Genomic DNA, 27858 nt, shown 5'->3' on the forward strand with positions numbered 1-27858 from the left:
ATTTTTGGGACTTTCAGGTGTTTGGACCAATGTTTTATTTTCTGATCAAACCAGAAATCATTAATGAGCAGCTGGATTTGTCTCACATTAAGTGGCTGAGTTAATGCCAGTTAATGCGACATCGAAGCAGCTGGAATCCACAGCTGTGCGTGTTCATGGAGCTGCATTTTCACCTGCTGGACATCACTACCTGACAAGTTTAACTGTCTTCAGAACATTGCAGAGGCCTTATTGACAGTATTTGGCTCTACATATCTGTGTGAGCAGATTTTCTCTCACATGAAGAGTGTCCTCAGGTAGCCGTCTGAATGCTGGACACTCGGAGACCTGTGTCTCTGAGTGGGAGACCAGAGATCACATTAACATGTGTATTAACAAACATGCTATATTGGCCCAGTTTATTTTTCTTATCATTGTTGTGAGGAGACCATAAATAGCATTTGCATTTTCTGTTGTACAGTCCATTTGCTGTTATGGATAAAAAGTGTCTTTTTTTTTGTTTCAAAATAGCTGATAACTATTCGCTATCACTATTATATTATATTATATTATTTACTGCTATTATATACTATAACTATCACTATTCAACATCCCACCTGTTTCATCTGAGGAATTTGGTATAATTTCAGAGTTTCTGGTTGTCCTAGCACCATTTAACGATGCAACCACTGAGCTCTCTCAGGAAAAAAGGGTGTCTGGGTCAAAGGTCATACCTTTGCTCACTATGCTGGGTCATTGCCTCAATGAACAAATGGAAAAATCACCATCCATTGGCTCAGAAGCTGAGGATGCTATTGAGAGAGAAGCTGGATAAAATACAAACCATGAGCATTATGTTCCTTGCGACACTGCTGGACCCAAGGTTCAGAAAACTCTGGTTTCTCAGCACTGCAAGAGCTAGCGAAGCAGAAAAAAGACTGAAAGCAGAATGTGCTTCCGTAATGAGGGCCTCCACCACCTCCTCTTCCTCCACACCACCACCACAGCCATCAACGTCACAAACTGTTGAGGCTGTTTCCCACGGTACTATTGTTATTGCATTTGAGTTGCATTTATATAAACTGTTTGTTGGGTTTTCCTCTGTATCTATTATTGTACGATCTACTGTACAATATAAAGCGCCTTGAGGCGACTGTTGTTGTGATTTGGCGCTATATAAATAACATTGAATTGAAAATTGAATTGTTAGTATCACATAAAACTCTCCTTATTGTTTAGGTAACAACCTGTGGCGTCGCCTGGATGAGAGTGTCAGGCAGACACAGACAAAATGTGACAGCAGACGCGAATATTGAGGTCCAACGGAGCCAAATATTGGAAGGCTGGAGGACCCCCTTAAATACTGGGAGAGACAAAAATATGTCTATCCTCACTTATATAAGTTAGCACTGACATACATGTGTACCCCTGCCTCATCTGTGCCCTGTGAGCGAGTGTTTTCAAAAGCAGGGGAAATATTGTCCAAAACAAGAAATCGCCTACGACCTGCCACAGTGGAGAAACTGTTGTTTTTAAATAAAAACCAATGATGTGTCCCCTAAACACTAATCACTGTCCTTACCCCAACCACTCCTCACCTCACAGTAAATGATCATTTCCATTTTAAGCATTTCCAAATAATCATTTTCCATACTGCCAGTATAAATATACACAGTATACTGCCATCACTACAATATACATGTTTTACACACTCCTTTTGTTGTTGACATTTACAGGCTGTGTGCAAAATGCCACACTCTTCAAATTCATGCCAACTAATATTTTTACGTCCAGTAGATGTCCTACTAAAGCAAATGAAGCTTCAAGACGCTTTGTGCTGGGGTGAACCAATTGGATGAAAAGCTTCAGTGCTTCATGAAGCTTCATCTGCCCATCACTAGGCAACCTGCTCTACCTCCTACAGCTACAGCCACCTCAGAACAAAACTTGGAACAGAAACACTAGAACATGACAAACACACAACAGAGAGCAAAGGAAAACACAGGGCTTAAAAACACAGGGGAGTAATCAGGGAATGGGAAACAGGAGGGAGACACAGCTGGGAGAAATTAGGGCTAACGAGACAGGGGAAGTAAAACTGAATACACTAACATATGACATGGACCTTCAAAGTAAATAGGAAACAAGAAACAATTTACAAAGACAGACTTGAGAGACAGACTGAAGGAATAATAATAATCAAAAACAGCACAACTAATGAATCAGAGCATAAATCATAATACAGAAAAACACCAAAATATGAGAAACAGAAAATGCTGGGTCAAAATGACCCAGAACCGTGACAAGAACATGCTGTAGGTATTACAGGTACTGTGCTGCAGTGGTTTGTATCATATCGATCTAATAGACTCCAATTTGTGCATGTAAATGGAGAGTCCTCTTCACACACTGAGGTTAATTATGGAGTTCCACAGGGTTCAGTGCTAGGACCAATTCTGTTTACATTATACATGCTTCCCTTAGGCAGCATCATTAGAAGACATAGCATACATTTACACTGCTATGTAGATGACACCCAGCTCTATCTGTCCATGAAGCCAGATAACACACACCAATTAGTTAAACTGCAGGAATGTCTTAAAGACATAAAGACCTGGATGGCCGCTAACTTTCTGCTCCTTAATTCAGATAAAACTGAGATCATTGTATTTGGCCCTGAAAATCTTAGAAATATGGTATCTAACCAGATTCTTCCTCTGGATGGCATTACCTTGGCCTCCAGTAACACTGTGAGGAACCTTGGAGTCATTTTTGACCAGGACATGTCCTTCAACGCACATATTAAACAAATATGTAAGACTGCTTTCTTCCATTTGCGTAACATCTCTAAAATTAGAAATATCCTGTCTCAGAGTGACGCTGAAAAACTAGTTCATGCATTTATTACTTCCAGGCTGGACAACTGTAATTCATTATTATTAGGATGTCCAAAAAACTCACTGAAAAGCCTTCAGCTAATCCAAAATGCTGCAGCAAGAGTCCTGACAGGGACTAGAAAGAGAGAGCAGATTTCTCCTGTTTTGGCTTCCTGTTAAGTCCAGAATTCAAAATCCTGCTCCTCACATACAAGGTCTTAAATAATCAGGCCCCATCTTATCTTAATGACCTTGTAGCACCATATCACCCTATTAGAGCACTTCGCTCTCACACTGCAGGCCTACTTGTTGTTCCTAGAGTATTTAAAAGTAGAATGGGAGGCAGAGCCTTCGGTTTTCAGGCCCCTCTTCTGTGGAACCAGCTTCCAGTTTGGATTCAGGAGACAGAAACTATCTCTACTTTCAAGATTAGGCTTAAAACTTTCCTTTTTGCTAAAGCATATAGTTAGGGCTGGACCAGGTGACCCTGAATCCTCCCTTAGTTACACTGCAATAAGTGTAGGCTAGTGGGGATAGGTTAATTGGAAACACTAAATTGCCTATAGGTGTGAATGTGAGTGCAAATGGCTGTCTCTGTCTATGTGTTAGCCCTGTGACAGACTGGTGACCTGTCCAGGGTGTACCCTGCCTCTCCCCCTAAGAGAGCTGGGATATGCTCCAGCCCCCACCCATCCCCAACACAACTGTAGCATGTATGAAAATATATGGAATAAAAATAATAAAAATATTTTCGAAGCAACTTCAAGATTGATGACCAAGAACACTTTTTCTCAGTTTCTTAACCTTTACATTCATTATAGGTTCTAAGCATCACAATAGCTACAGATCCATGGATTGCACTAGTGTGTTGCTAAAAAAAAAAAAAAAAAAAGCATTTCCAGACTTTAACACAGCTAAAAAGTTCAGCAGTGCCCGCACCAAGACTGAAGCGATTGTCACTCTTCAAGCTAATGAAATCCAGCACTGTGGCATTTCTCAGACTTCAGTAACCACGGAACAGAGAAAATGGAGTGGTGGCGTGCAAACAAAATTAATTGAGAAATCAGAAACCATTGCACAATACCTCACTGGTACCTCACTGGTAATTTTTCTTATACAGATGAGGCATTATTTCTGTAACATTATTTAATTCCAGAGGTTTTTAAGTTTGTTTTTGTTTTGTTTTTTGCACTTATTGACTTGCAAAAGCCTGTATGACATTTTTTATTTCACCATTCATTAACCGCACAGAGAAGGCATCTTTTAAATATGTTAAAATTTTCTTTAAACAAACAGTATTATTAAAATTCTTCATGACTGGGCCAAGTGTCCTCTTTTTTGGAAATCAAAATATGGTCACCCTACCTATGGGGATCCATAAAGTATTCTGAATCGAATCTCAATCAAACTGTGGGTGAACAAATTAGATAATGTGATGATGATTACAGCAAAACAAAGGGTTCAGCATGTATATTATCAGATAGTTAATCGTTACTGAGGTGTTTTAGTGTAAGTAAGTGAGTAAAACGACAATATTCTTTTAACAAACTCGTTATGTTAGTGTTTTGCTTCTGCTCGCGGGTCACATCAGGGAACTTCACTGTGCTACACACCAGAAACAAAAACAAATCTATGTAACCTTTGTAGCTTCAGTTATTCAAAATAAAAGTGTGTCCACTCATTCGATATTTCCCGAATTGACAGGAAAACGGTTCTCTTTATTTGGTCTTCAGTCTACGAAAACAACTCTTCGATTAATAACGTGGGCCTTCAGATTGTAAACCCTCCCCCTGTGTGACGGATTTGGTTGACTCCAGGCCCCGGCAGAACCAAGATGGCTACCTGAGCACCGACGAAACGAAGTTCACTTTCTCACTGTAAATACTGAAGCTTGTTGTGCTTCTCCGCCATGGACGGAGCACTGTGTGTGGACAATGAATACAGGTGAGCGTCACAGACAGATTTTATGCTAAGGCCTAGGGGCTGAAGCCCGGTTGTCTGCAGGATTTTGAGTAGCTCTAATAGCCACAGCAGCTAGCTGTGGGTACAAGTCATACCCGTAGTTAGGGGACTGGTGTTTGTACTGGGAATCCTTGTTAGCGGCTGGGCAACTCAAGGATATACCTGCACTACAATGAGATAAAAACACCAGGAAGCCATGGTCAGGCCACGGTTTTATAGGTTAGACGTTTACCCAGACACACTGAACGCTGTTCTTAGCTAAGCTAACGTTAGCGAGCTTTGCGCATGCACTCAGCAGGCTAAAGAGTTAGTTTGCTGCCGTGCTGCTTTTCAGATGTCCTCCTTCATGTAATATAGTGTGGTGAGTCCGACAGGTATGTGCACTGAGAAGTCACCCTTGTGTCTGGTTTACTGCCAAGTCCCATATTTTCACTAGTGTAACGTGAAGTAGACCAGATGTTGCACAGCGACAGAGGTGCTGTCGACACCAGGTTGGATGTTTTGGTCGTTGCCAAATAACCCGAGCTGTTCGGATTACACTAATAGCCGTAGCATTGCAGACTCGGCGCTCTTTGAACCCCTTTCGCCGACTCCACTTTACAAATACATATGATTTAATATCAAGTTAAATAATCTAGAACGCGGCCTGAGAAAGGGTTGATCAGACTACTTTATCGTTGTCATCGCCACTCCAGACCATCATATATGTTGTTTATATATATAGTTACACAGTGACAAATTTTTAAGCTTTGCTTCTCTACACCACCATAATGGATTTCAAATCTAACGATGAAGATGTGGTAAGTCCAAACCTTGAGCTTAAATTCAAAGGATTTAACAAAAGTAATGCATTAACTGTTTAAGAATTGCAGCCATTTTTTTACACAGACTCGATATTCAGAAGCACAAAAGTGATCAGAAATACACTGTTGAAAAAAATAACAGGAACACTTTGAAAAAACATCCGATCTCTATGGGGAAAAATATGTTGGATCTCTTTACTGATATGGACTGGGTAATGTATTAGGGATGAAAAGCTTCCATGTGGTTTGATGGAAATAAAACTAATCAGCTGGAGATGGCTGAATTCAAAGACACCCGAAGACACTCCGTAAATCGAAGTGAAAAACAAATTGCTTTGACTTGTTCATTTTGCTGAGAAACTAGAAGAGCAGGCATGGTGCGTTTCCTCCTTTGAGATGCTCTGGAGGACTTTACTGCTGCCGTGCAGCCACCTTCAGTTGCTGTTTGTTTGTGTGTGTCTCTGTCTTCAGTTTTGTCTTCACTAACTAAAGCATTCTCTATTTGGGCTGAGACAGCCTTGGTCTTTGAAAAATACTCAGTTTCCTCTTAGTTGCCTGGAGAATCTCTTGGGTTCTTTTTGTAGTATCCGTTGCATCTAGGGCTGCCACGATTAGTCGACTAGTCACGATTACGTCGACTATCAAAATCGTCGACAACTAATTTAATAGTCGACACGTCGTTTGAAGCTTTGTAAGATCTCAAAAGACGCAGGAATAAGTAGGATTTAAGAGTGTAATAACGGACTTAAACAGAAGATGGCAGCACTGCATGTACAAGGATGCCAGCTGCCGTTAAACCCCGAAGAAGAAGAAGCTGTGTCCCAGAATTCATAGCGTGACCCATCGCGGCCCTGCTCAGTTTCCAACAATGGCGGCAGCTAGTTAGTTTTAATGTTACTTGTATTATTCTTTCTGGGTCACAAAATAAACGTTTAAGATATTTTCAGGCGGGAATGTTGCTGTGTAAACTTCAAATATATTCCCAGTTTATCAAGACACCACATATTTTCAAAAGCGCTCCGACGTTTTCGAGACGTCTGTTACCCACCGGCTCGATAGCTAGCTGGGGGCAAGGCTAACTAGAGCCCGTGAGAACACCGGACTCCCGGCAAATCGTTTTCAAACCCACCGCCGTCTTTCGCTACTCAGGTTAAACATGATATATGAGTCACTAAGATAACTTACAAATGTTATTGTTTGGCTTTTTTTTTAGTATTTTATTTGTTCCTGAGTAAATCGGTTTGGCTGAGATGAAAGTTATAGTTTTTACACAGATGAATAAACGTCAAGCAGACAGCTGATTATCAGAAGTGTGAGATGCTCGAGAATTTACTCCGGTGTCCTGTTATATTTTAGATAGCAAGGAGCAGACGAGACTGAGTTTATTAAACTCCACCGAAACAATCTACAAATTTCATTAAAATTTAATAAACTATCATCTTGTCTTTATTTTTAGTTAGCACATACCTTAAACACGTAAAGCTGTAAGCATGCTGGTGCAATAAGCTGTACGTTTTACGTTCAGTGGATGCATGATCTGATTAGTCGACTAATCGCAAAAATAATCGGTGACTAGTCGACTATCAAAATAATCATTTGTGGCAGCCCTAGTTGCATCACAATCTATTTGCAGTTTTATAGCTTTTGTCTGAATCTGATCAAAGTATAGCCCCTACATGCCACAGTAGCCCTTTTTCTATTAGTACCTACTTGGGTCGACAGGACCCGACTCAGACCAACTGGTTTGCCATTACAACCCAGTAGTACCTTGTTTGCTGGGGCAGGGATAGTGCAGTAGGTAGAGTGGTGGCCCCATGATCGGAAGGTTGGGGGTTCCCTACACACTGCTCCTTGGGCGCCCAATGGCTGCCCACTGCTTCACTGAGTGAATGGATTAAATGCAGAGAGGAATTTCCCCACGGGGATCAATAAAGTATACATTATTATTACCTTGTTTGTGTGCTTGTCGTCATAGCAACGTGTCTGCGCATCCCACAACGTAATTAATATGCTACACAAACACTAGAACAAAGGTGGATGTTGAAGCGACCTGCTGCTCTGTCTGTATTTTTTCGTCACACTCGGGGGGGTCACGGCGTTGTTTTTTTGTAGCCATTCCCTTTGTTGCTGAGTTTAAAAAATGGCGGTTATGATTTTCTTGAGCTGAGACACTCTCATGACTAATCAGGGACACTACTAACCACCCAATCAATGCCATGCAGTCTGACGACGTCACATTTTAGTACCTGTTTTAGTCACTTGAAACCCCAGCCGAGCAGGTACTAAAAAAAGTACCAGGTACTACGACCTGATGGAAAATCCTGAAAACTGTGGTGAACCGTGCCGAGTCAATCCGAGGAGGTACAAATGGAAAAGGGGCTAATGCATCCTGATACTTCTGCTAGCAGTCATGTCATGGCCTGGTTCCACTGGCAGACACATACACTATGGCATAACAGTCGCAGGTGATGATGTACTCGTGGGGTTATGGTTGAGGTCATTACCTATGCATTACTTGTTCCTTATCTTCCCTCTATATATTTTTAACACTGTTTTGCAGATTTATCCTATTTTTCTGCTTTTTATTTCCCAGAATTGTGCAGGCTCTCTCAGACATGTTGTGACGAAGTCTTATTTGGTCTTTCTGTTTCTAAATGTTATTTGTGGTTTGGTCTGTGGCAAAGCCAATGTATTCCCCTTCATTTGACAATAATATTCCTACTTCCATAATGTTGTAAAGGGTTTTTTCTTAACAGTGGAAATGATTCTGCAATCATCCCCTTTAGTAGTTTTCTGTGCTCCTTCAGACCTTTTGGCATTGATGATCTAGCCAGTGCATTCATGCACCACATCACTTCTAAATGAACCTCTCTGAGACGTAGGGTTATTTGGGTTAATGTCAGCTTTCTTCACTTGCATGCCCATCACTTAGGGATCTTTTAATGAGAGCTTCAGTGGAAAGCTGTTCAAGCTTAAAACTTGCAATCCACTGCAGATCTTTTATTTGCTTTATTTGTCACAGAATGTCACATCTGGCTGTGAGAACTGTTTAACATTCAGTTGTCTAGTGTCTTTTGACTGTCTGAAAATGCGAGCCTGTTAATTCAGCATTTTGGTTTAGTTTTTGGATTTAAGCAGAAAGTGTACTGTCGTCTGATTTTGATTGTTTGAATTAAAATTCTCTGAATTGTCACTGTCAAAATACTTATGGACCTAATTGTATGTTTCAGTCACTCAGAGTAGCAATATTTTAACATATAGAGTGTCAACCTGATGGGGCACAACAACACTGTTCCACTTCAGAATGAATCTACTATCAAACGGTGACTGCAGTTTTGTATTTTAGGAAACATTTTTTCCCCTCATACTATAAAGTTATTTTTTGGTAAAATTTAAATGATGAATGAGCTGACTATAAAAGCTGATTTTCCCTTTGTAAGGTTCCCCTCTGAAGTCTCACTTGTTCATTTCTCTTCTTGAATGGCCATACAATTAGTGGTGTGCTGTAAGCACATGCCTAATTTTGTCCTGAGAATGTAAACCAGCAGTCCCCACCTTTTTTGTGCCACAGACCAGTTTATATCTGACAATATTTTCACGGACCGGCCTTTAAGGTGTGCAGTGTGGCTCCCTGTACCTCCTCAACAGGAGCTCATGAATGAATAAGTGGTGTGTCACAAAAATTTGAATATCATTACATTTTTATGTGATTTAATTAAAGGCTTGTATATTATGTGAACTACTTAGTCTTTGTTTTAATTTTGATGGTTATTGCTTATAGATCATGAACATAAGAAATCCAGTATCTTAGAGTATGACATTATTTCATTTTGCCTTTCTGTACGAATAAAGTCCAACCCCACCCCTAACTTTTTCTTATTCTCAGAATGGACAGGGTAGTGTAGTGATTGGTCAAATTTAAATATCATCTGATGGCATGATTCACACATGTTTAATCTCACAATGGAAAGTCACTCCTCTGACTGAAAGATTACAATGGAGCTTGGAGGTTTTTGACTTCCGATGCAAGCAACAGTCTGAACTTAACTGCTTTAAAAGGCTGACTGTTCAGAGTGTTGTATTGTAGCATTTAAAGGAGAGTTGACTGGAGAATAAAAGTGTAATAAGAAAAGCTACACAAGCAACAGGTATGATGGCAGCCACCTGTACAAGGAGACTACTTTTGATACCAGAAGAAAGGTCACGATCAAAATTATTAGGGTTTCGCCTAATAACTTGAATTTTCTGTATTTTTTTTTTTTCTGTACTACTATGCTCACTATCTTAATCACTCCTATCTCATCTTTCCTTTTTCAGATGGTGGCACCAATGTTGAGCTGAAGGACTTGCAACTGTGGATGGAAAGCTGTTCAAGTAATGTCAGTACATTTTATTCCTTATTCAACTTTAGTCTGTCTTCATGTTCTAGAGGCATCAGAGTTATACTACAGTGCCGATCAAAAGTTTAAGACCACTTGAAAAATGGCAAAAAATCATATTTTGCATGGTTGGATCTTAACAGGGTTAAAGTAGAGTTTTAACATGCAACAAGAAGAAATGGGAGTGAGATGAAATATTTTTCAATCATGCAATTTATTGAAAACAGCGCTTAAACTGAAACAGGCTGTTTTTACACCTGATCAAAAGTTTAGGATCACACCTCCAAAAAAGAACCCGCCAACGCCCCCTAAACAGAAATCAAGTTTCCAAACATGACCAAAGCGGTGTGTAAGAAAAGTATTCAAACACGGCTAACTTGCATGAGCATGTAAGTAATAATAATAATAATAATAATAAATTTTATTTATGAGCGCCTTTCAAGTCACCCAAGGACACTTTACAATAGGATAAAACACTTAGTAAAACAATGGCAGAATAAGAACAATAAAATAAAAGCACAAGATAAAATGAACAAACAGTGGATTCACAGTGAATATGCAGATTTGAACAGATGAGTTTTGAGTTGGGATTTAAACTGGGGGAGAGAACCAATATTTCTTATTTCAGGGGGCAGAGAGTTCCACAGCCTGGGAGCAGAGCAGCTGAAAGCTCTGCTTCCCATGGTGGTGAGGCGGAAGGAAGGTACAGTAAGCTGGATAGAAGAAGAAGAACGAAGTGAACGGGCAGAACAAGTGGTGGTTAACAGGTCAGAAAGGTAAGAAGGAGCGAGGTTATGAATGGCCTTGAAGGTGAGCAGAACAAGTTTGAAAATTATCCGGAATTTCACAGGGAGCCAGTGAAGTTCCTGAAGAACAGGGGTGATGTGCTGGTAGGAGGGGGTTCTGGTGATAATGCGAGCAGCAGAGTTCTGAACCAGTTGAAGCTTATGAAGGGATTTTTGGGGGAGACCATGCAGAAGAGAATTGCAGTAGTCAATACGGGAGGTAACAAGACTATGTACAAGAATGGACGTAGACTGGGTGGAAAGAGAAGGAAGCAATCTGTTAATGTTACGTAGATGGAAGTAGGCAGAACGGGTGAGATTATTGATGTGAGATTTATAGGAAAGTGAACTGTCTAGGATGACACCAAGGCTCTTAACCTGAGGAGAAGGGAAAACTGTGGAGTTATCGATGGTGAGTGAGAAATGGTTTGCCTTCAAAAAAAAAAGTGTCAATCATCCGGCTGATTATGCTAGGCTGTCACCAGCTTCTGCAGCTCCATCAACAAGCATTTTGAAGTGATCTTAAACTTTTGATCAGAACTATAGTCATCTACAGATCATATCCTGATACATTTTATCTGTGTAATCAGTGTTTTCTCAAATTTTCATTGAGACAGTATTGTGCAAAAGTCTTGAGTAAAAGTGTGCCCTATTGCCTTCACATAACAAACATGTTAGGAATGAACTGTTTCTCTCTTAAGACACTTTATTTTCAGAAATGCTTCATTTGTTCTCATTTCTGTAGTCTAAATTATTTAATTTAAAATATCAACGATAACAGGCAGCACGGTGGCACAGTGGTTAGCACTGTTGCCACACAGCAAGAAGGTCCTGAGTTCAATTCCACCATCAGGCCGAGGTCTTTCTGTGCATGTTCTCCCCGGGTACTCCAGCTTTCTCCCACAGTCCAAAGACATGCAGTTAGTGGGGATAGGTTAATTGAAAAATCTAAATTGCCCATAGGTGTGAATCTGTGAGTGAATGTGTTAGCCCTGCGACAGACCAACAACCTGTCCAGGGTGTACCCCTCCTTTCGCCCTGTGACAGGTGGGATAGGCTCCAGCAACCCTGAAAAGGAGAGTGGATGGATGGTATTTTTGGACCAGCAAAGTGATTGCTATAGAGATGTTGCCTCAAAATTGGCATATCTCAGCATGACCAAAAAAGGGATTCTGTTGATCTAGAGTAGCATTTTCAGTGGAGAAATGTTTTGTCACTCATCAGACTCAGCTGACTGCAGGTTTCCCCAACCTTATAAACGGTACATTTACACAGTGACTGAAGTACCTAGTTCCTTGGATGAGTGACGAAACATTTCTCCCAAGAAAACGCTGCGACCCTGGTAAAGGGAAGACAAAAAAAAAGTGTCAGCCCTAAAAAAAATTAATTAATTAATTAATTAATTAATTAATTAAAAAACATTTTTAAAAAAGCTTTTCTTTACAATTTCCTTAGATTACTATGACCGAGAACCTTCACAGACATACTTACATAAACCTAAAAGTTAGTTGTAACTACTAGGGCTGGGCGATATGGCCTAAAATCCATGTCGCGATATAATTTGAAGCACGTGCGGTAACGATATATATATATCGCAATATATTCTTTTCTTCTGATAAACGTATTTTCCACACTATATGGCACACTTAAAATACTTTAATTTTCTCAAAAATCGAGAGTGTGCCTTATGTATGAATTCTGGTTGTGCTTACTGACCTCGAACCGATTTTGGCTGCAGAAATCTGCTAAAAAATGTTTTAGTACAACTTTGGTAAGCCGCACTGCTTGATGGATTGTCAGAGCATTACGGCTGCTGTAGTGAGGAGCTTCACGGAGTAATCTGGGTCCAAAACTCCGTCCGTTTCAGGTCCCAAAGTCAAACGAACACTGAGAGTTAAAAACGGTCTAAATTCTTTCATCTTTAATAAAATCATCAGCGTTGCTGCTTTATCAGGTATAACAATTAAGTTTAACATCCAGGCATCCATGAAAACAGAATTTATTCAATTTAACAGAGTTCCAAGTTAACAGGAAGTTAGCTCGCTAGTTTCCACCTAAACATGACATAGCATGTTCTGACTGAGAGATTTTTTAAACTAATAGAACGTGCAGCTCTGCTACCACTTCCAACATAAATGAAGACAGAAAACTAAACAGCAGTGGCGTTTGCAGGGTTACTGAAGTTGGACTACCTGGTATATAATGTTGTGCTACGTGATTGCTAGCAACACAGCTATGTTAGCATAACATTAGCACAGTGAAGCTGGAGGATGAACGCCAACTTTTTTTCCACTCGATAAAAGTTAACGTGAGGGATTCTGGTGGTCAGGGACAAATGCAATCGCATAGCAGGATGCTGTACACGGGCCAAACTTCAGTCAGGAGAACAACTGAGATTATTCATCCACAATACGAGGTTAGTCATTAATATACTGCAACAACATGGGAATAGAACAGCTGCGAGAGAATTCAACATTAATGAATCAATGTTACGGAAGTGGAGGAAGCGCAGTTTTTGGCTTTCCCCATATTTCAAAAGTGCTTCGTCTCTTTGCTATGACTGTCGCCCGCCATAATTTGCAGATGATAATGGTTGTAGCCGCTGCGATGCTTTCGACCAAAACAGGCGCAGCTTGATGACATCATCAACATGCGGTAGAGCGGTATAGTCAAAATCTCTATCGTTGGCCAAATTTATATCGTTTCTATCGTATATCGTTTATATCGCCCACCCCTAGTAACTACCAGAGTTCCTATATTTAAACTCTCACTATCACTAAAACTCTCGTCTAAAGCAAGTGATTTTTTTTTTAGTGTAGCAATGAAACAGATGTTAAAGTGATGCAGAATTGGCACATTGCTGAGTATTGACAATTTACTTTCTTTGTACTTTGTAAATTCTAGGGGAATGGAGGGGGAGGAACACAAGCTATAAAATGTGTAGTTGATTTTGGTTTGTCCATGGTGTGTGTAGAGTAGTACTTTCTTCTGTTTAATATCACAATTGTGGCTACAGAAAACATGGGATTTTTGAGAATGGCTCTAAGAACTAACAGCTGATGTCTAGTGAATCATTTTTCCCCCTCTTACCCTTTGTTGTAATTTTCACTGCCTTTTTCTCACCCTCCCACTTGTCTCTCCCCATTTTCCAGGTGTCTTTCGGCAATGTACAGACAATGTGTCCCAAGGAGGGTCGGCCCCAAAATACATTCTACAAGCATTGATGCTTCCATGGCTGACGGACTTGTCAGGCATCTGCAAAAGGAGAGACACTCGCATTGTGCAATATCTGCTTAAACTCTTTAAGAACTGCTGACCAACCAGCAGGAACTTGAGATTGAACTTTTGGTGTGGTATTGAAGACCCCGACCAGTTCTCAGCCAGAGACCACTGGTGTTGGTGTTCATTTTTATTGACCCATCTTACATTTCTTACTCTTCAGACCCTGTATTGGTACCTTTCAAATTAGAGAAAGGAAGTTGCAGAGTTTTTTGTTTGTTTGTTTGTTTTTTGACACTGCTGAGCCATAAGGACAGAAGAGGTAATGGATGATGTTGGCCATGGTGACGTAGTGTAAATGGCTATTCTTCAGCACATCCCGGTGCCAGTATCTACTGCTCGATCTTCCTCTTCCACTCCCCTCTCCTCTTGCTCCTACTTCCCTTATCTGCTGTCCTTCCTTAATCATTACTGCCTCTTGCTGTCCAGTCCTGCCTTTACCCTCCAAACACCATGGTGGGTTCAGGGTTGGGTGTTTGGAAGCTAATGCGAGGTGTCCGCCAGCTAGAGCTCCATCGCCTCATCCTGGCGCTCATCATCTTCTGCTTGCTGTCCATGGCCTTTTTAGCTTACTATGTCTCCAACAGCCCAAAAATCAAGGAGGCCCCTCCTTTACCTTTTAGTGATTGTGGCGGGGGTGGTGGGATTTCACTAGGAGTAAGTACGGGCGATGCAGAAGGAGGGCCAGGTGGCCAGAGGGCACCACTTTTTCTTCCTCCGCGCCAGGGACAACTACACCATGTTAAGGATAATTTAAAGACGGAGCCTGTGGTTCTGGTGTTTGTAGAGAGCATCTATTCCCAACTGGGCCAGGAGATTGTAGCCATATTGGAGTCAAGTCGCTTTCACTACCGGACAGAGATTGCTCCTGGTAAAGGTGACATGCCCACATTGACAGAACGTAACCGTGGACGCTATACTTTGATCATCTATGAAAATGTCTTGAAATATGTCAATCTTGATTCGTGGAACCGTGACTTGCTGGACAAGTATTGTGCTGAGTATGGAGTAGGTGTCATTGGCTTTTTCAAAGCGAATGAAAACTCGCCTTTCAGTGCACAGCTCAAAGGCTTTCCTCTCTATCTACACTCGCACTTGGGACTCAGGGACTACCGCATCAACCCCGCTGCTCCTCTACTCTACATCACCAAGCCTAATCAGATGGAGCAGGGCTCCTTACCAGGCGATGACTGGACCATTTTCCAGTCTAACCATTCTACCTATGAACCAGTGCTTCTAGCTAGAACCAAGACCTCAGATACACTGGCACATTTTGGACCCAGCCCTTTGCGGGCCCTTCATGCCACAGTAATCCAAGACTTGGGGCTCCACGATGGCATTCAAAGAGTTCTTTTTGGAAATAATCTCAACTACTGGCTTCACAAGCTAGTGTTTGTGGATGCTATTGCCTACTTGACAGGAAAGAGACTGTGTTTGTCCTTGGACCGTCACATCCTCGTAGACGTGGACGACATATTTGTTGGCAAGGAGGGAACCCGTATGAAGGTGTCTGATGTGGAGGTGGGTGAGCCTTGTCAGCCGTACATACAGTTGGTTCCTCTGTTTTGTTTTGTTTGTTTTTGTTTTTGACAGTACCAAAGTTTTTGCAATTTTGCCTTGGTACACCACCAAAGTTGATTTTAAGTCAAACAATCAAGATGTGATTAAAGTGTAGAATGTCACCTTTAATTCAAGGGGTTTAACAAATACATTACATTAACTGTTTAGGAATTATATCCATTTTTATGCACAGTATCCCATTTCAGAGGTTTCTAAGTAATTTTATGTATATGGATTATTTTTAATGCTCAGATGAAAATTCTTTGCAGTCTCCTTAGACATCACCAAGTCTCACTGAAGTTAAAACAGAAAGCAGAAAATGAAAAGCCGCGCTATTGGGTACCGATCGGTACCCTGCTCAGACAATGATAGGAACACTCTTGAGGTAGGCATAACTTCCCTAGATTAATTGTGAATGAGTTCTTCTTAGCCATGAAAAGAATTCCACATCCATGAGTCCCTCTGGGCCCCAGTGCCCAAAATTTCTATTTTTGTTTTTTGTCACTCAAGGGCATAGATTTGGCAAGGACGGAAGGGACATGTCCCCACCAGTATCCAGCGATTATTGAATTCTCCCCACCAATAATTTGATCTCTTCGAGTAAAGAAAAACAAACCCGATAGAAAGAAAAAAAAAAAACCCCGATCTGTCAACGTCTCATTCACCCAGCGGTGCAGAAAGAGTTAAATTACGTTCTCTACTGGAGTCCTACCTCATGTGACAAATATGGCCAATGTGATTGGCTGTGCCTTTCAGGGAGCTCTGTTTAGTTTTAGCAGCGGCAAGCCTGCGCTGCGAGGACCTGCAAGGAGGAGAGGAGGACGGCAGCAAAAAGGAAGGACCTGAATCTAAAAAAAATATTTTTCAAAGAAACCTGTAAGTCACTTAAAGTCAAGTTCACTCATAAAATGTGTCCGTCATAATAACGTTACAGGCTATGCTAGGCCATACATGCCTAGCATAGCCTGTAACGTTTAATAGTAATTTAACGTTATATAATTCACATATAAAACTATGAATTATAATTTTAAATGGTTTAAAAGCATGTAGAATAGCATATGTAGGCAAGTATATTTCTCCTTTTTTTATCAAGAAGCAAAGAGAAAAAGGAAAAAATAAGAAACTGGGCAGGGTTCGGTGGTTGAATCATCCGTCTCCACCAATGCCAAAGCCAAATCTACGCCCTTGTTGTCGCTGCACAGAGTCGGCTGGGTAGGTTTGTTTGTTTATTCCAGTGATGGCCTCTAGGATTTAGAAAAATCAATTTCCCAATTCAAATTTAATTTAATTTGAATAAGCTGATATAGATTCTTAAATCGTGAAAATAATTTTTTAAATATAAATGGTTGTTTTCCAGAAATGCCAAAATCTCAGGTAAGAGTACACAAAAGTACTCCAACAGCTGCCTTAAAGAGCAGGTGAATGGACTCCGCAAAAATGTAAACACAAAGTGCGATTGTTCACACCGTCGGGTGCTAAAGTGGACATCTCACAGATTCTGAAACTGCAGGTTTTGTCACTCTCCAACCAGAATTCATTGAACCAGCAGCAAAAGAAGTGTAAAACAACGTTTCATGTTTGAAAAAAAATTGATATAAATTTTCTCTTATTTTGGCTGTTTTGCTTCCAGCGCGGGATTGAGTTGAATCAGGACTTTATGAATCAGAATTGAATCGCTTGTTGAAATCTGGGACAATACGCTGTCCTAATGGCCTCTTTAATTTGCATCAAACTCTATTTGACCTCATGCTGAGCATTCAATTTAAAATATAACTAATGTAAGTTCAGCAGTTGGAATAATTTCCAGTTCTTTTATCTGCTTAATTTGCCATGAAATAATAAGGAAACATCTGGCCATGAAACTGTTTTAGTGAATTCTCCAATTAATTTTGAGCATCTGAATATGCGTCTGTGTCTAAAAATGGTTGTATCTATATTAAAAACATCTTTGCAATACTTTTGTTAAACCCTTTTCAATTAAAAGTATGCATTTCAATTGGATATAGACTGTGGTAGTGTTTCATCTTGATTGTTGGTGAAAAACCTGAGAGATTTAAAGTAAAAAAATCAGTGTTACTAGAACTATTAATGTAGCTAAGATCAAAAAATTATTTGCTTGTTAATAGTACTCTGTTTACAGTTTGGTAAAAAGTAGACTTCATATAAAAATTCACCTGCAAAATTGCTTTTTTGATATTGTGACACTAGCACTGCCTACGGATAATAAAACACACAAAAAAATCTATTTCAGTACTACTAAAATGTTAAAATTGTTACTAAAAAACTGAAACCAATCAAGTCTATATCACATTTCAGACAAACTTTCAGTGGTGTTTTTGAATCCTAACATTTGATTCATTGCTGACTATTTAATGGAAAAATGAGGAAGCCAATCCTGGATAATATATTTAAAGCTGCCGCCATCTTTGAGTGATTGATTTTTGAATAATTTTGATCTTTTAAACCCTTTTTCTAAAGCTCATTAAAGCTTGACCTGCAGAAACAAGGAGATATGCAGTAGAGTTTGAAATGTTTCAGGTTCCACCTTTCACTGCCTCTTTAGGTTTCATTTATTTGTAACTAACTGGAATTCTTGAATCTAATGTAATTGTAGGTGGTAGGTTGGATAAATGTTTGACTCTATCCATTTGACTGATTATTTCATATTACAAGGATGGACCTGTGTTTCACCCATTGTGTGGCATTTCTGCTCTTTGCCAAATTTCATCCTTCAGGTTAGATTCTGTTAGTAAGGCTTGATTTTTGTAATTAGCAACGGTTAAAATGTGTCATCCTTTTACAGGCATTGCTCAACACACAAAACAAACTGCGAGCACTGGTCCCAAATTTCACCTTTAACTTGGGGTTTTCGGGAAAGTTCTATCACACAGGTATGCATAATCTTTCTGTTTTTCTACATTCACAACAGCCATGAACTTCTTTAGACTGCTCTATTCAAACATGCAGGTGAAAATGGAAACTTGTGTTCTGTGCTGGTGTAGTGACCTCTCAGTGTATTCAGAAGGTCACTCATTTCCTGCTGTGCTACATGTGGAAAAGTACAAATGTGGAACATACAGCGGTTAAAGTATTCAACATGTCAACACAAGTAAAAATATTTCTAACGCTGCTTGTAGAAAGACTGGACCGACACTGTGCGTATTTGACGTGGTTTTTGTTGCTTTATTTTGATCACAAGCTCTCTTTTTTTATTTCGGCACAACTTGAAGCCTGGAGCGAACTCTTCCTGCAGTTTCCTCCACAGTGCACACTCCTCGCCGGTCTCCTCCGTTACTATATAAAGAGAGGGAGTCATTAGTCCCCTCATAAACACCTGTCCCCACTGCCAGCCTGACACCGTCTCATGAGCTCACTGCAGCAGGCCAGAGACCTGCCGCAGTGCTATTGACATGAACCTTTTTACCAGATGTCGGTAACAACGTGTCCAATCCAGAAGAAATTAAACCATAGATGGTCCATAAATTATCTGTAATAATGAGAAAGGAAGAAGTATTCAACAAATGAAGAAAGGGAGGCATGACAGGCATGGAAAAACACAGTACCAGCTGAAAAAGTTGATGACCACTTGTGGAGAGAGACCTGGAAGCAACCTGTACAATTATTTCCAAGAAAACAATAAGTAATGCAACCACCATAGCCTGTATGCACGCTCACCATACACAACTCTGATGCTGAAGAAAAGGCATGTTGAGGCGTGTTTACAGTTTGCTGAAAAACATTTACACAAGCCTGTGAAATACTGGGAAAATATAGTTTGAGATTCTCTTGGATACGGGGGACAAAAGGCACTACATATCACCCCACAAACACCATGCCTACAATGAGGTTTGGAGGTGGGAACCTCATTGTGTGGGGCTGTTTGTCAGCATACGGCACTGATGTGCTTCATATAATTGAAGGAAGGATGAATAGGAAAAATGTACAGATACATTCTCAAATAAAATCTGCTGCCATTTGCCCAGATGATGAAGATGAAACGAAGATGACGTTTCAGCAGGGCAGTGATCCCAAACACACAGCCAAGGAAACGAAAATAAAGCTGCAATAATGGCCAGGCCTGACCTGAATCCAGTTAAAAATCTGTGGAAAGAACTAAAGCTTGCATGTGTGGATTGCATGCATTGTACATCTGTTGAGAATTTCATGTCAATAGCACCTTTTAAAATATATTCACTCAGAAAATTGGTGATATGTTCAATACTTATTTTACCCACTGTATCCTGACCTAACGTTCATGTGTAAAAACAGCCTGATATAATTTCATCAGTGCAGCTTGCTGCTCGAAACATTACCAAGTATAGTTTTGATCTGTGCAGGTTAAAACAGATGCTGTAAAGTCTGTTTGGAAGAACTGGTTTCCTTTGTTAGCGTCGCTGCTGCGCGATCAGCAGCACTGACTGGATGCTTTCATTCATTTTTCAGTCCCTTTCCTGTGAATGTGAAATGTCTTAAACTTTGAGGGAAATATTTGGCACAAATATTTAGAATTTGGTGGTCAGAGGGGGGCAATGCTACTGTGACTTTAAAATACTTGGCACTGACTCAAACATTAATTGTTCATTCTGGGTTTCAGGGCAAGCTCATCTCATACTTTCTCTTCCTAGATAAAAGTGAATTCGGTGCAGATCAGGTCATGTTAATTATGCTGTGTGTGCGCCTGCTTGTTTGTATTCAGGCACTGATGAAGAGGATCAGGGAGATGACATGCTGCTGCAACACAGGATGGACTTCTGGTGGTTTCCTCACATGTGGAGCCACATGCAGCCTCACCTCTTCCACAATGTCAGCGTTCTGGCTGAGCAGATGAGACTCAACAAGGTCTTTGCTCAGGTGGGCAACATTATTACACTGGGCAGTCTCACAATATCAGTGGGAGGTTTCTGAGGTATTTGCCCTTGACAGTGAGGAAGCTTGATTTCCTGCAATAAAACAAAAACAAAAATACAGCAGATTACAGAGAGGGAGATGCTGCAGTTTTGAAAACAATTCCGCAGGTGCATCACTTCGTGTTTTAACTTGGTTTATTCCTTCTTGTGTTTTTAACTGCCGTAAAGAGAGCAGTCACCATAACAGAACTATCCTTAGAGGCTGTGAGAAGGACTCTGATCGGTTACACTGACACCGTTCTGTCATTTTGACATGTCACTTCACATTTCAGTGAATATTCTTCACTGCAGCAGTGGTCACGTATAGTTTTACATGATATAGCAGTATTTGTGATGCATGTCAAGTGACTTTTCTAAATGCATTTTGTAAATGTTCTTACCAGTCAAAACTATAAACATGTTCACCTGTACATAATTTTGACAGCTGCTTTGATTAGAGAAGCAACATCCTGCATGTAGATATGAGGATGCATCCACAGGTTTATACAGATAGTATTGGACAGTGTGACTCATTTACTTTACTTCAGACACGTGAGCTGTCTCTAATGTCACATGCTGCAAGATCCTGGTTGAGTCTGTCTTTGTCCAGGAAAAATTAACTTAAGTGCTACAGTTCATTGATTGTAAATGTACTCAACTTTTAAAAATTTGGGAAAAAAACATTTAAATAGACGTGCTGTTGTCTGATGTAATAAGTAGTAATAATTTTAGAGACAGTTAATTTTCTAACTTCGAGAAAGAGGCAGAAAATGTTTTTCTGCGTATATTTCAGATCAAACATTTGATTATATGACAAGATAACACAACTAAACACGAAATGCAGGTTCTAAATGAAGGTTTTTATTATTAAGGGGGAAAAAATCCATATCTACATGGAACTGTGTGTGTGGGGGAAACGATTGCTCCCTAAACCTAATAACTGGTTTGGCCGATGCTGCCGTAACATGTTGCTGCTAAGGATGCCCCAAGCGTGAAAGTGGACCCGAATGCCACTTCAGATGGAGGCACAATACTAGGTTTTCTAACAAGACTTTATTAATGAACAGCAAGTGAAATATACTCGGAAGCAAAGAACATGAAGCGTGAGCCAGAGCGAGAGTCGGGGAGTGGGTTTTCAAGTTTTATTGTCATATACAGATAAACAGTTTAACAACATTTACCTGTAATAAAATTCTTAGGCTTGTGTCCCTCAGCTTTACATGTACATATGGAAAGTGTACAGGTATATTAAAGAAGGACAATAACAATAATAATAATAATAAAATAATACTTTAGTAATTTTATTATTTTTAAATATTAAGAAAATTTGAAACAATTGTTTGGCATTTACAGTTTGTGCAAAACTGTGCAGTGAGGATTTAAAGCGGTTACAGTGACAGTGTATAGAGTCCAATAGTTGTAGTGAGTGTGTAGTGGTGTGTGCAGAATGTCAACAGTTCAGAAGCCTGATGGCTTGTGGCTAGAAACAGTCTCTGTGTCTGCTAGTGTGGGTCTGAATGCTTCTGCACCGCCTGTCGGGCGGCAGGAGTGTGAAAAGTCTGTGGCTGGGATCAGAGGGTCCGCTGCGTCTTCCTCATGCAGTGATGTCTATAGAGATCCTGCATGGCTGGCAATTCAGTCCTGGTGATGCGCCGTGCTGATCTCAGGTCACCAACATGGTGTGACAAACTCAGATCCTCGGTGATGTTGATGCCCAGGAATCTGAAGCAGCTGACTTTCTCCACCTCTGCTCCTTCTATGGGGGTGTGGCCTCCTCTCTGCAGTCTCCTGTAATCCACACAGAGCTCCTTGGTTTTGCTGACGTTAAGCAGCAGGTTGTTGTCGCGGCACCATGATGTCAGGGCTCTCACCTCTGCCCTGTATGCCGTCTCATCTCCATCAGAAATGCAGCTGATGACGATGGTGTTGGAGCTGTGTGTTGCTGTACAGTCGTGGGTGAACAGGGTGTACAGCAGGGGGCTGAGCACACATCCCTGGGCACACACCTGTGCTGAGTGGAAGTGTGGATGCGGTGATGCTGCTGATCCGAACCACCTTTGGTCTGTCTGTCAGGAAGCCCAGTATCCAGCTGTGCAGGGAAGAGCTGATGTTCAGGTTTACGGAGTCTCATGACATGTCTGGATGGTATGATGGTGTTGAAGGTGGAGCTATAGTTAATGAACAGCATCCGCACGCATGTGTCTTTTTTTTTTTTCTGGTCCAGGTGGGGGAGGGCAATTGCTATTGCATCGTCTATAGATCTGTTGTAGGCAAACTGGAGTGGATCAAGTGAAGCAGGGATTAAAGATGTGATGTGAGCTTTGACTATACGCTCAAAGCACTTCGTAGCAATGGCGGTGAGTGCTACAGGGCGATGGGCATTTAGGCAGCTCACATTAGTTTTCTTAGGGACAGGGATGATGGTGGTCCTCTTAAAACATTTTGGGACAGCAGACTGGAGCAGGGAAAGGTTGGAAATGTCTGTGAAGACATCTGCCAGCTCATGGGCACATGCTTTGAAAACCCGACCTGGAGTGTTGTCTGGTCCAGGAGCTTTCTGAGTGTTTACTTTCCTGAAGTATTTACACACGACTGCCTGAGATATCTGAAGAGGGCAGCTGTCCTCTTCCAGCAAAAGCTCCTGAGATAGATGTTTATCAAACCGTGCACAAAAGGCGTTGAGCTCATCAGGTAGAGAAACGGTTACCTCCCTCACTCTGCCGCTGTTTCCCTTGTAGTCTGTGATGGTCTTCAGACCACTCCACATGTTCATGCTGTTGGAGTTGCTGCAGCAGTGTTCCACCTTTTCTTTGTACTGTCCCTTGGCCGTCTTTATTCTTTTCTGAGCATATACTGGGATATTTTGTATTCACCTGGGTCTCCCAGATTTAAAGGCTGCGGTCCGCGCTCTGAACGCTGCACAGACCTCTCTGTTAACCCACGGCTTCTGGTTGGGGTAAGTTCATACATTAGCCCTCAGTACAACATCATTAATGCATTTGTGGATAAAGTCTGTTACGTACTCAGCGTAATTGTTGATGTTGTTGTCAGCGGCAGACTGGAAGACTTCCCAGTCTGTGATGTTGAAGGGGGAGTGATCTGATTTGCCAAAGCTGGAGTATAATGGAGTCCCACAGCTTTAGAAATGGCTTTATAACCTTTTACAGACTGAGAGCTCTCGGTTACTTTGTTTCTCATTTGTTCGTGAGTTTCCTTGGATCGCGGCATAAACTCCTTCATTTATTAACTGCATTTTGTTCTTACTTGTTATCTTTGTCTTATATTTAAATTTGTTTGAACTGAAACATTTAAGTGTGACAAACACAAATCGGAAAGGGGGCAAACACTTTCTCACACCACTGGACATGAAAGCTGGTTTTTGGATTTTGGTGCAACTCTGGCATCTAAAGGCGTGTAGACTGTATTATAAAGCATTTATATAACAGTCTTCTCATCATACTGACCACTCAAAGTACTTAACAGTACAAGTCACAGCTGGTTTTCCTTTTTTTTTTTTTTTTTTTTCCTTGTTTTTTCTTTTCGTATCTAAAACATTGTAAAAATCGTGACTTGGTCTGACTAAGTTCACTGTATCTGCTTGCCTCTGTGTGGGGCTGTAGCTCAGGAGCTAGAACAGGTCAGCTACTGACCAGAAGGTTGGTGGTTTGATCCCTGGCTGCCCCGAGCTTCATCCCAAATATCCCTGGGCAAGATACTAAAGCGCTTAAAGTATAGAGGAAAGTGCTTGTGTGAATGAGTGAATGTGGCATGTTGTATAAAGTGCTTTGAATGCTCCAGGAGAGTAAAAAAGCGCTATATATGAATCAGTCCTTTACCTTTTTTTCTCCTTTTTTTTTCTCTTGACTACAACTGTTTCTACCTGTCTGTCACCTGCTAACTCCATATGCTGTCTTCTTGCTGGTAAATGGATTCTGTTTCTTATATAGCGCTTTGCATTTCTACTCGCCCGGAGTGCTCAAAGCTCTTTATACAACATGCCACATTCACTCATTCACACAAGCACTTTCCTTTATACTTTAAGTGCTTTCTGGCTAAAATTCATACTTCGATGGATTCATCAGAGAGCAGCTTGGGGTTAGTATCTTGCCCAAGGATATTTAGCATGAAGACTGGGTGAGCCAGGGATCGAACCACCAACCTTCCGATCAGTAGCTCTACCTCCTGAGCTACAGCTACCCCTTATTCTTATTGTACCGTTCTCTCTCCAGGAGCATGGCATCCCAATAGATATGGGCTATGCAGTAGCTCCACACCACTCTGGGGTTTATCCAGTTCACAGCCAGCTATATGAAGCCTGGAAATCTGTGTGGGGAATCAAGGTGACCAGTACAGAAGAATACCCTCATCTAAGGCCAGCTCGATATCGACGTGGCTTCATCCACAATGGCATCCAGGTCAGTCCACAGTCTTTGTTCTTTAATAACACATGTAATTTTCTTCACACAAACACATCTTTCAGCCAAGATGATGTGATGTGAACTTTTGAAGGTTTTTGTGTTAAAAAAGGACAAGCTATCTGTTAAGATGTTATATTTTGAATATTGTATCAGTGAAGTCTGTAGTATTTGTTAAGGCTCTGAGTGTTGGCAAGAGGTTTTTTGCTGGCTTAATGGTAACTAATAACAATTTGCCGCTGATTACACTGAAACAGATTTTCAAAGTCAATAGCTAGAAAGTTTCATTTGTGACCAAGTGACACTTTCAGCCTCGGCTTACTGCAGGTAAGTACTGTCACAAGACTACCATCATTGCCTTACAATGGGCTTTTCACTTAGTTTCATAATTCATGATTGTTTCATAATTATGAAAATGCTTCTTTTCATGACAGTTTCATATTATCCATCAGTACCATTCACAGAGAGCTGGGGAAAGGCTCCAATCAAATCATTGTTAGATGGAGAAAGATGTACCCTTAGGCCCCCTCTTTGGTTCACAGATGGTTTTTCTCTTTTCACATAAATGGCCTCCTTGACTCCGACATTCCTATTAGGGCTGGGCCATATTATACCGTTCATGGTAATACCGGTACAATGTTAGGCAACGATAAGAAAATGAAATATCGCGATAGAATATGGGTAAAACGCACATGTGCAGTGCCTTTGTTTTCATACGCACATGGCGAAAAAGCATGGCGGCAACGGAGAATGAGAAGGGAGAATCAGAATCAGAATACTTTATTGATCCCTGGGGGAAATTATTGAAAGCGGATTGTTGAGTGAAACGGATGAACCAGAATTGGTTTGTAAAAATGGTGCAACTTCAGTGATGTCGAACTGGTTTGGTGTCCGTCAGATACCCACCAAAGCACTTTTTTTTGTAGAACATGCAAGCGGGCCGTCGTTATTGCCGTGTTTGTCGGACTAAGGTGCTCGCAAATCTGGAAGTAATCTGGGTCCTAAACTCCCTCCCCTTCAGGTCCTAAAGTCAAACGAACACTGCGGCATCACTGAGAGTTAAAAACTGTCTAAATTCTTTCATCTTTAATAAAACGATCGGCATTGCTGCTTTACCAGGTGTAACTATGAAGTTTAACATCCAGGCATTCATGAAAGCAGAATGTATTACATTTAACGGAGTTAGAAGTTAGCTTGCAAGTTTTGCTAGTTACCTAAACATGATGTAGCATGTTCTGACTGAGAGATTTCTGAAAAAATTCAAACGTACAGCTCTGCTATCACTTCCAACATAAATGAAGACAGAAAACTAAACAGCAGTGACGTTTGTAGGGTTACTGAAGTTTGGCTAGGTGGTATATAATGATGTGCTACATGATCACTAGCGACACAGCTATGTTAGCATAACATAAACACAGTGAAGCTGGAGGATGAAGGCTAACTTTTTTCCACTTGATAAAAGTTCGTACATAGTTCCCTTCGTACATACTAATGTATAAAAACCGTTACCAGCAATCGTTCATTTTTTGTGTGGCCTTTTTCACGGTTTGTTAACATGCTGTGTAAGTGTGTACTTGACTAGCTGATCTCGATATAATGGGGGAAACATCTAATTTGACTATTCTTCACCTGTAGTTTGAATGCTGAACATTTGCCTGTTTAAATCATAAGACCAGTCACTATACAGAGATGTGCTTCTGAATGTGGACGATGTGTCTTCTGCTGCAGTGATGCAGTTCTGCTTGTGTTGAGTGATGTAAACAACTGATCGATCTAAACTCTTTAAACGTCAAAATTGATCATTAGATTTTTTATGACACAACAGTGGTGAGTGTTCCCACCTCCTGCTCTTTGTAACTTAACGCGACCTTTCCGTTTTCGAGTTGTGGACATGATTTTGGAGTATATCTTCGCAGTAGCGATTGACCGGAAATGTACAACCCCACATCCGGTCTCAAACCAGGAAGTTAGCATTTTCTCGTGCACAGGGTCTATACAGCATTAATGAATCAATGGTACAGAAGTGGAGGAAGAAGAATGAGTTGAATAAAGTTTGATTTATCTGACTGCTTTGTTTTGCTTCATGTGTCTTATAATCCCGTGCACCTTATGGTCCGAAAAATACGTATTTGACTTTTTTTATTTGGCACACTGCAGTTTAAAAAAAGAGGTGCTTTGCAACATTAAACTTCAGTGTAGGGCTGGGCGATATGGCCTGAAATCCATGTCGCGATATAATTTGAAGCACGTGCGGTAACGATATATATATCGCAATATATTCTTTTCTTCTGATAAACGTATTTTCCACACTATATGGCACACTTAAAATACTTTAATTTTCTCAAAAATCGAGAGTGTGCCTTATGTATGAATTCTGGTTGTGCTTACTGACCTCGAACCGATTTTGGCTGCAGAAATCTGCTAAAAAATGTTTTAGTACAACTTTGGTAAGCCGCACTGCTTGATGGATTGTCAGAGCATTACAGCTGCTGTAGTGAGGAGCTTCGCAGAGTAATCTGGGTCCAAAACTCCGTCTGTTTCAGGTCCCAAAGTCAAACGAACACTGAGAGTTAAAAACGGTCTAAATTCTTTCATCTTTAATAAAATCATCAGCGTTGCTGCTTTATCAGGTATAACAATTAAGTTTAACATCCAGGCATCCATGAAAACAGAATTTTATTAAATTTAACAGAGTTCCAAGTTAACAGGAAGTTAGCTCGCTAGTTTCCACCTAAACATGACATAGCATGTTCTGACTGAGAGATTTTTTAAACTAATTCAAACGTACAGCTCTGCTACCACTTCCAACATAAATGAAGACAGAAAACTAAACAGCAGTGGCGTTTGCAGGGTTACTGAAGTTGGACTACCTGCTATATAATGTTGTGCTACGTGATTGCTAGCAACACAGCTATGTTAGCATAACATTAGCAC

General features: G+C 40.7%; 1 protein-coding gene across 1 annotated transcript in view; it reads left to right on the plus strand.

Annotated features, from left to right (window-relative positions):
* Window positions 1–4642: 4642 nt before the first annotated feature.
* Window positions 4643–27858, plus strand: part of ndst2a (N-deacetylase/N-sulfotransferase (heparan glucosaminyl) 2a) — a 34584-nt gene continuing 11368 nt past the window's right edge. The window contains exons 1-6 of the mRNA XM_084948141.1: window positions 4643–4799; window positions 9938–9999; window positions 13937–15584; window positions 18427–18514; window positions 20320–20474; window positions 24739–24924. Of these exons, the coding sequence (XP_084804267.1) occupies window positions 14517–15584; window positions 18427–18514; window positions 20320–20474; window positions 24739–24924 (1497 nt within the window). The 5' untranslated portion in view covers window positions 4643–4799; window positions 9938–9999; window positions 13937–14516. The remainder of the gene's footprint in view (window positions 4800–9937; window positions 10000–13936; window positions 15585–18426; window positions 18515–20319; window positions 20475–24738; window positions 24925–27858) is intronic.

The sequence above is a fragment of the Perissodus microlepis genome, chromosome 13, assembly GCF_051167445.1.
Source record: "Perissodus microlepis isolate ML-2025 ecotype Zambia chromosome 13, ASM5116744v1, whole genome shotgun sequence".
Lineage (NCBI taxonomy): Eukaryota > Metazoa > Chordata > Actinopteri > Cichliformes > Cichlidae > Perissodus > Perissodus microlepis.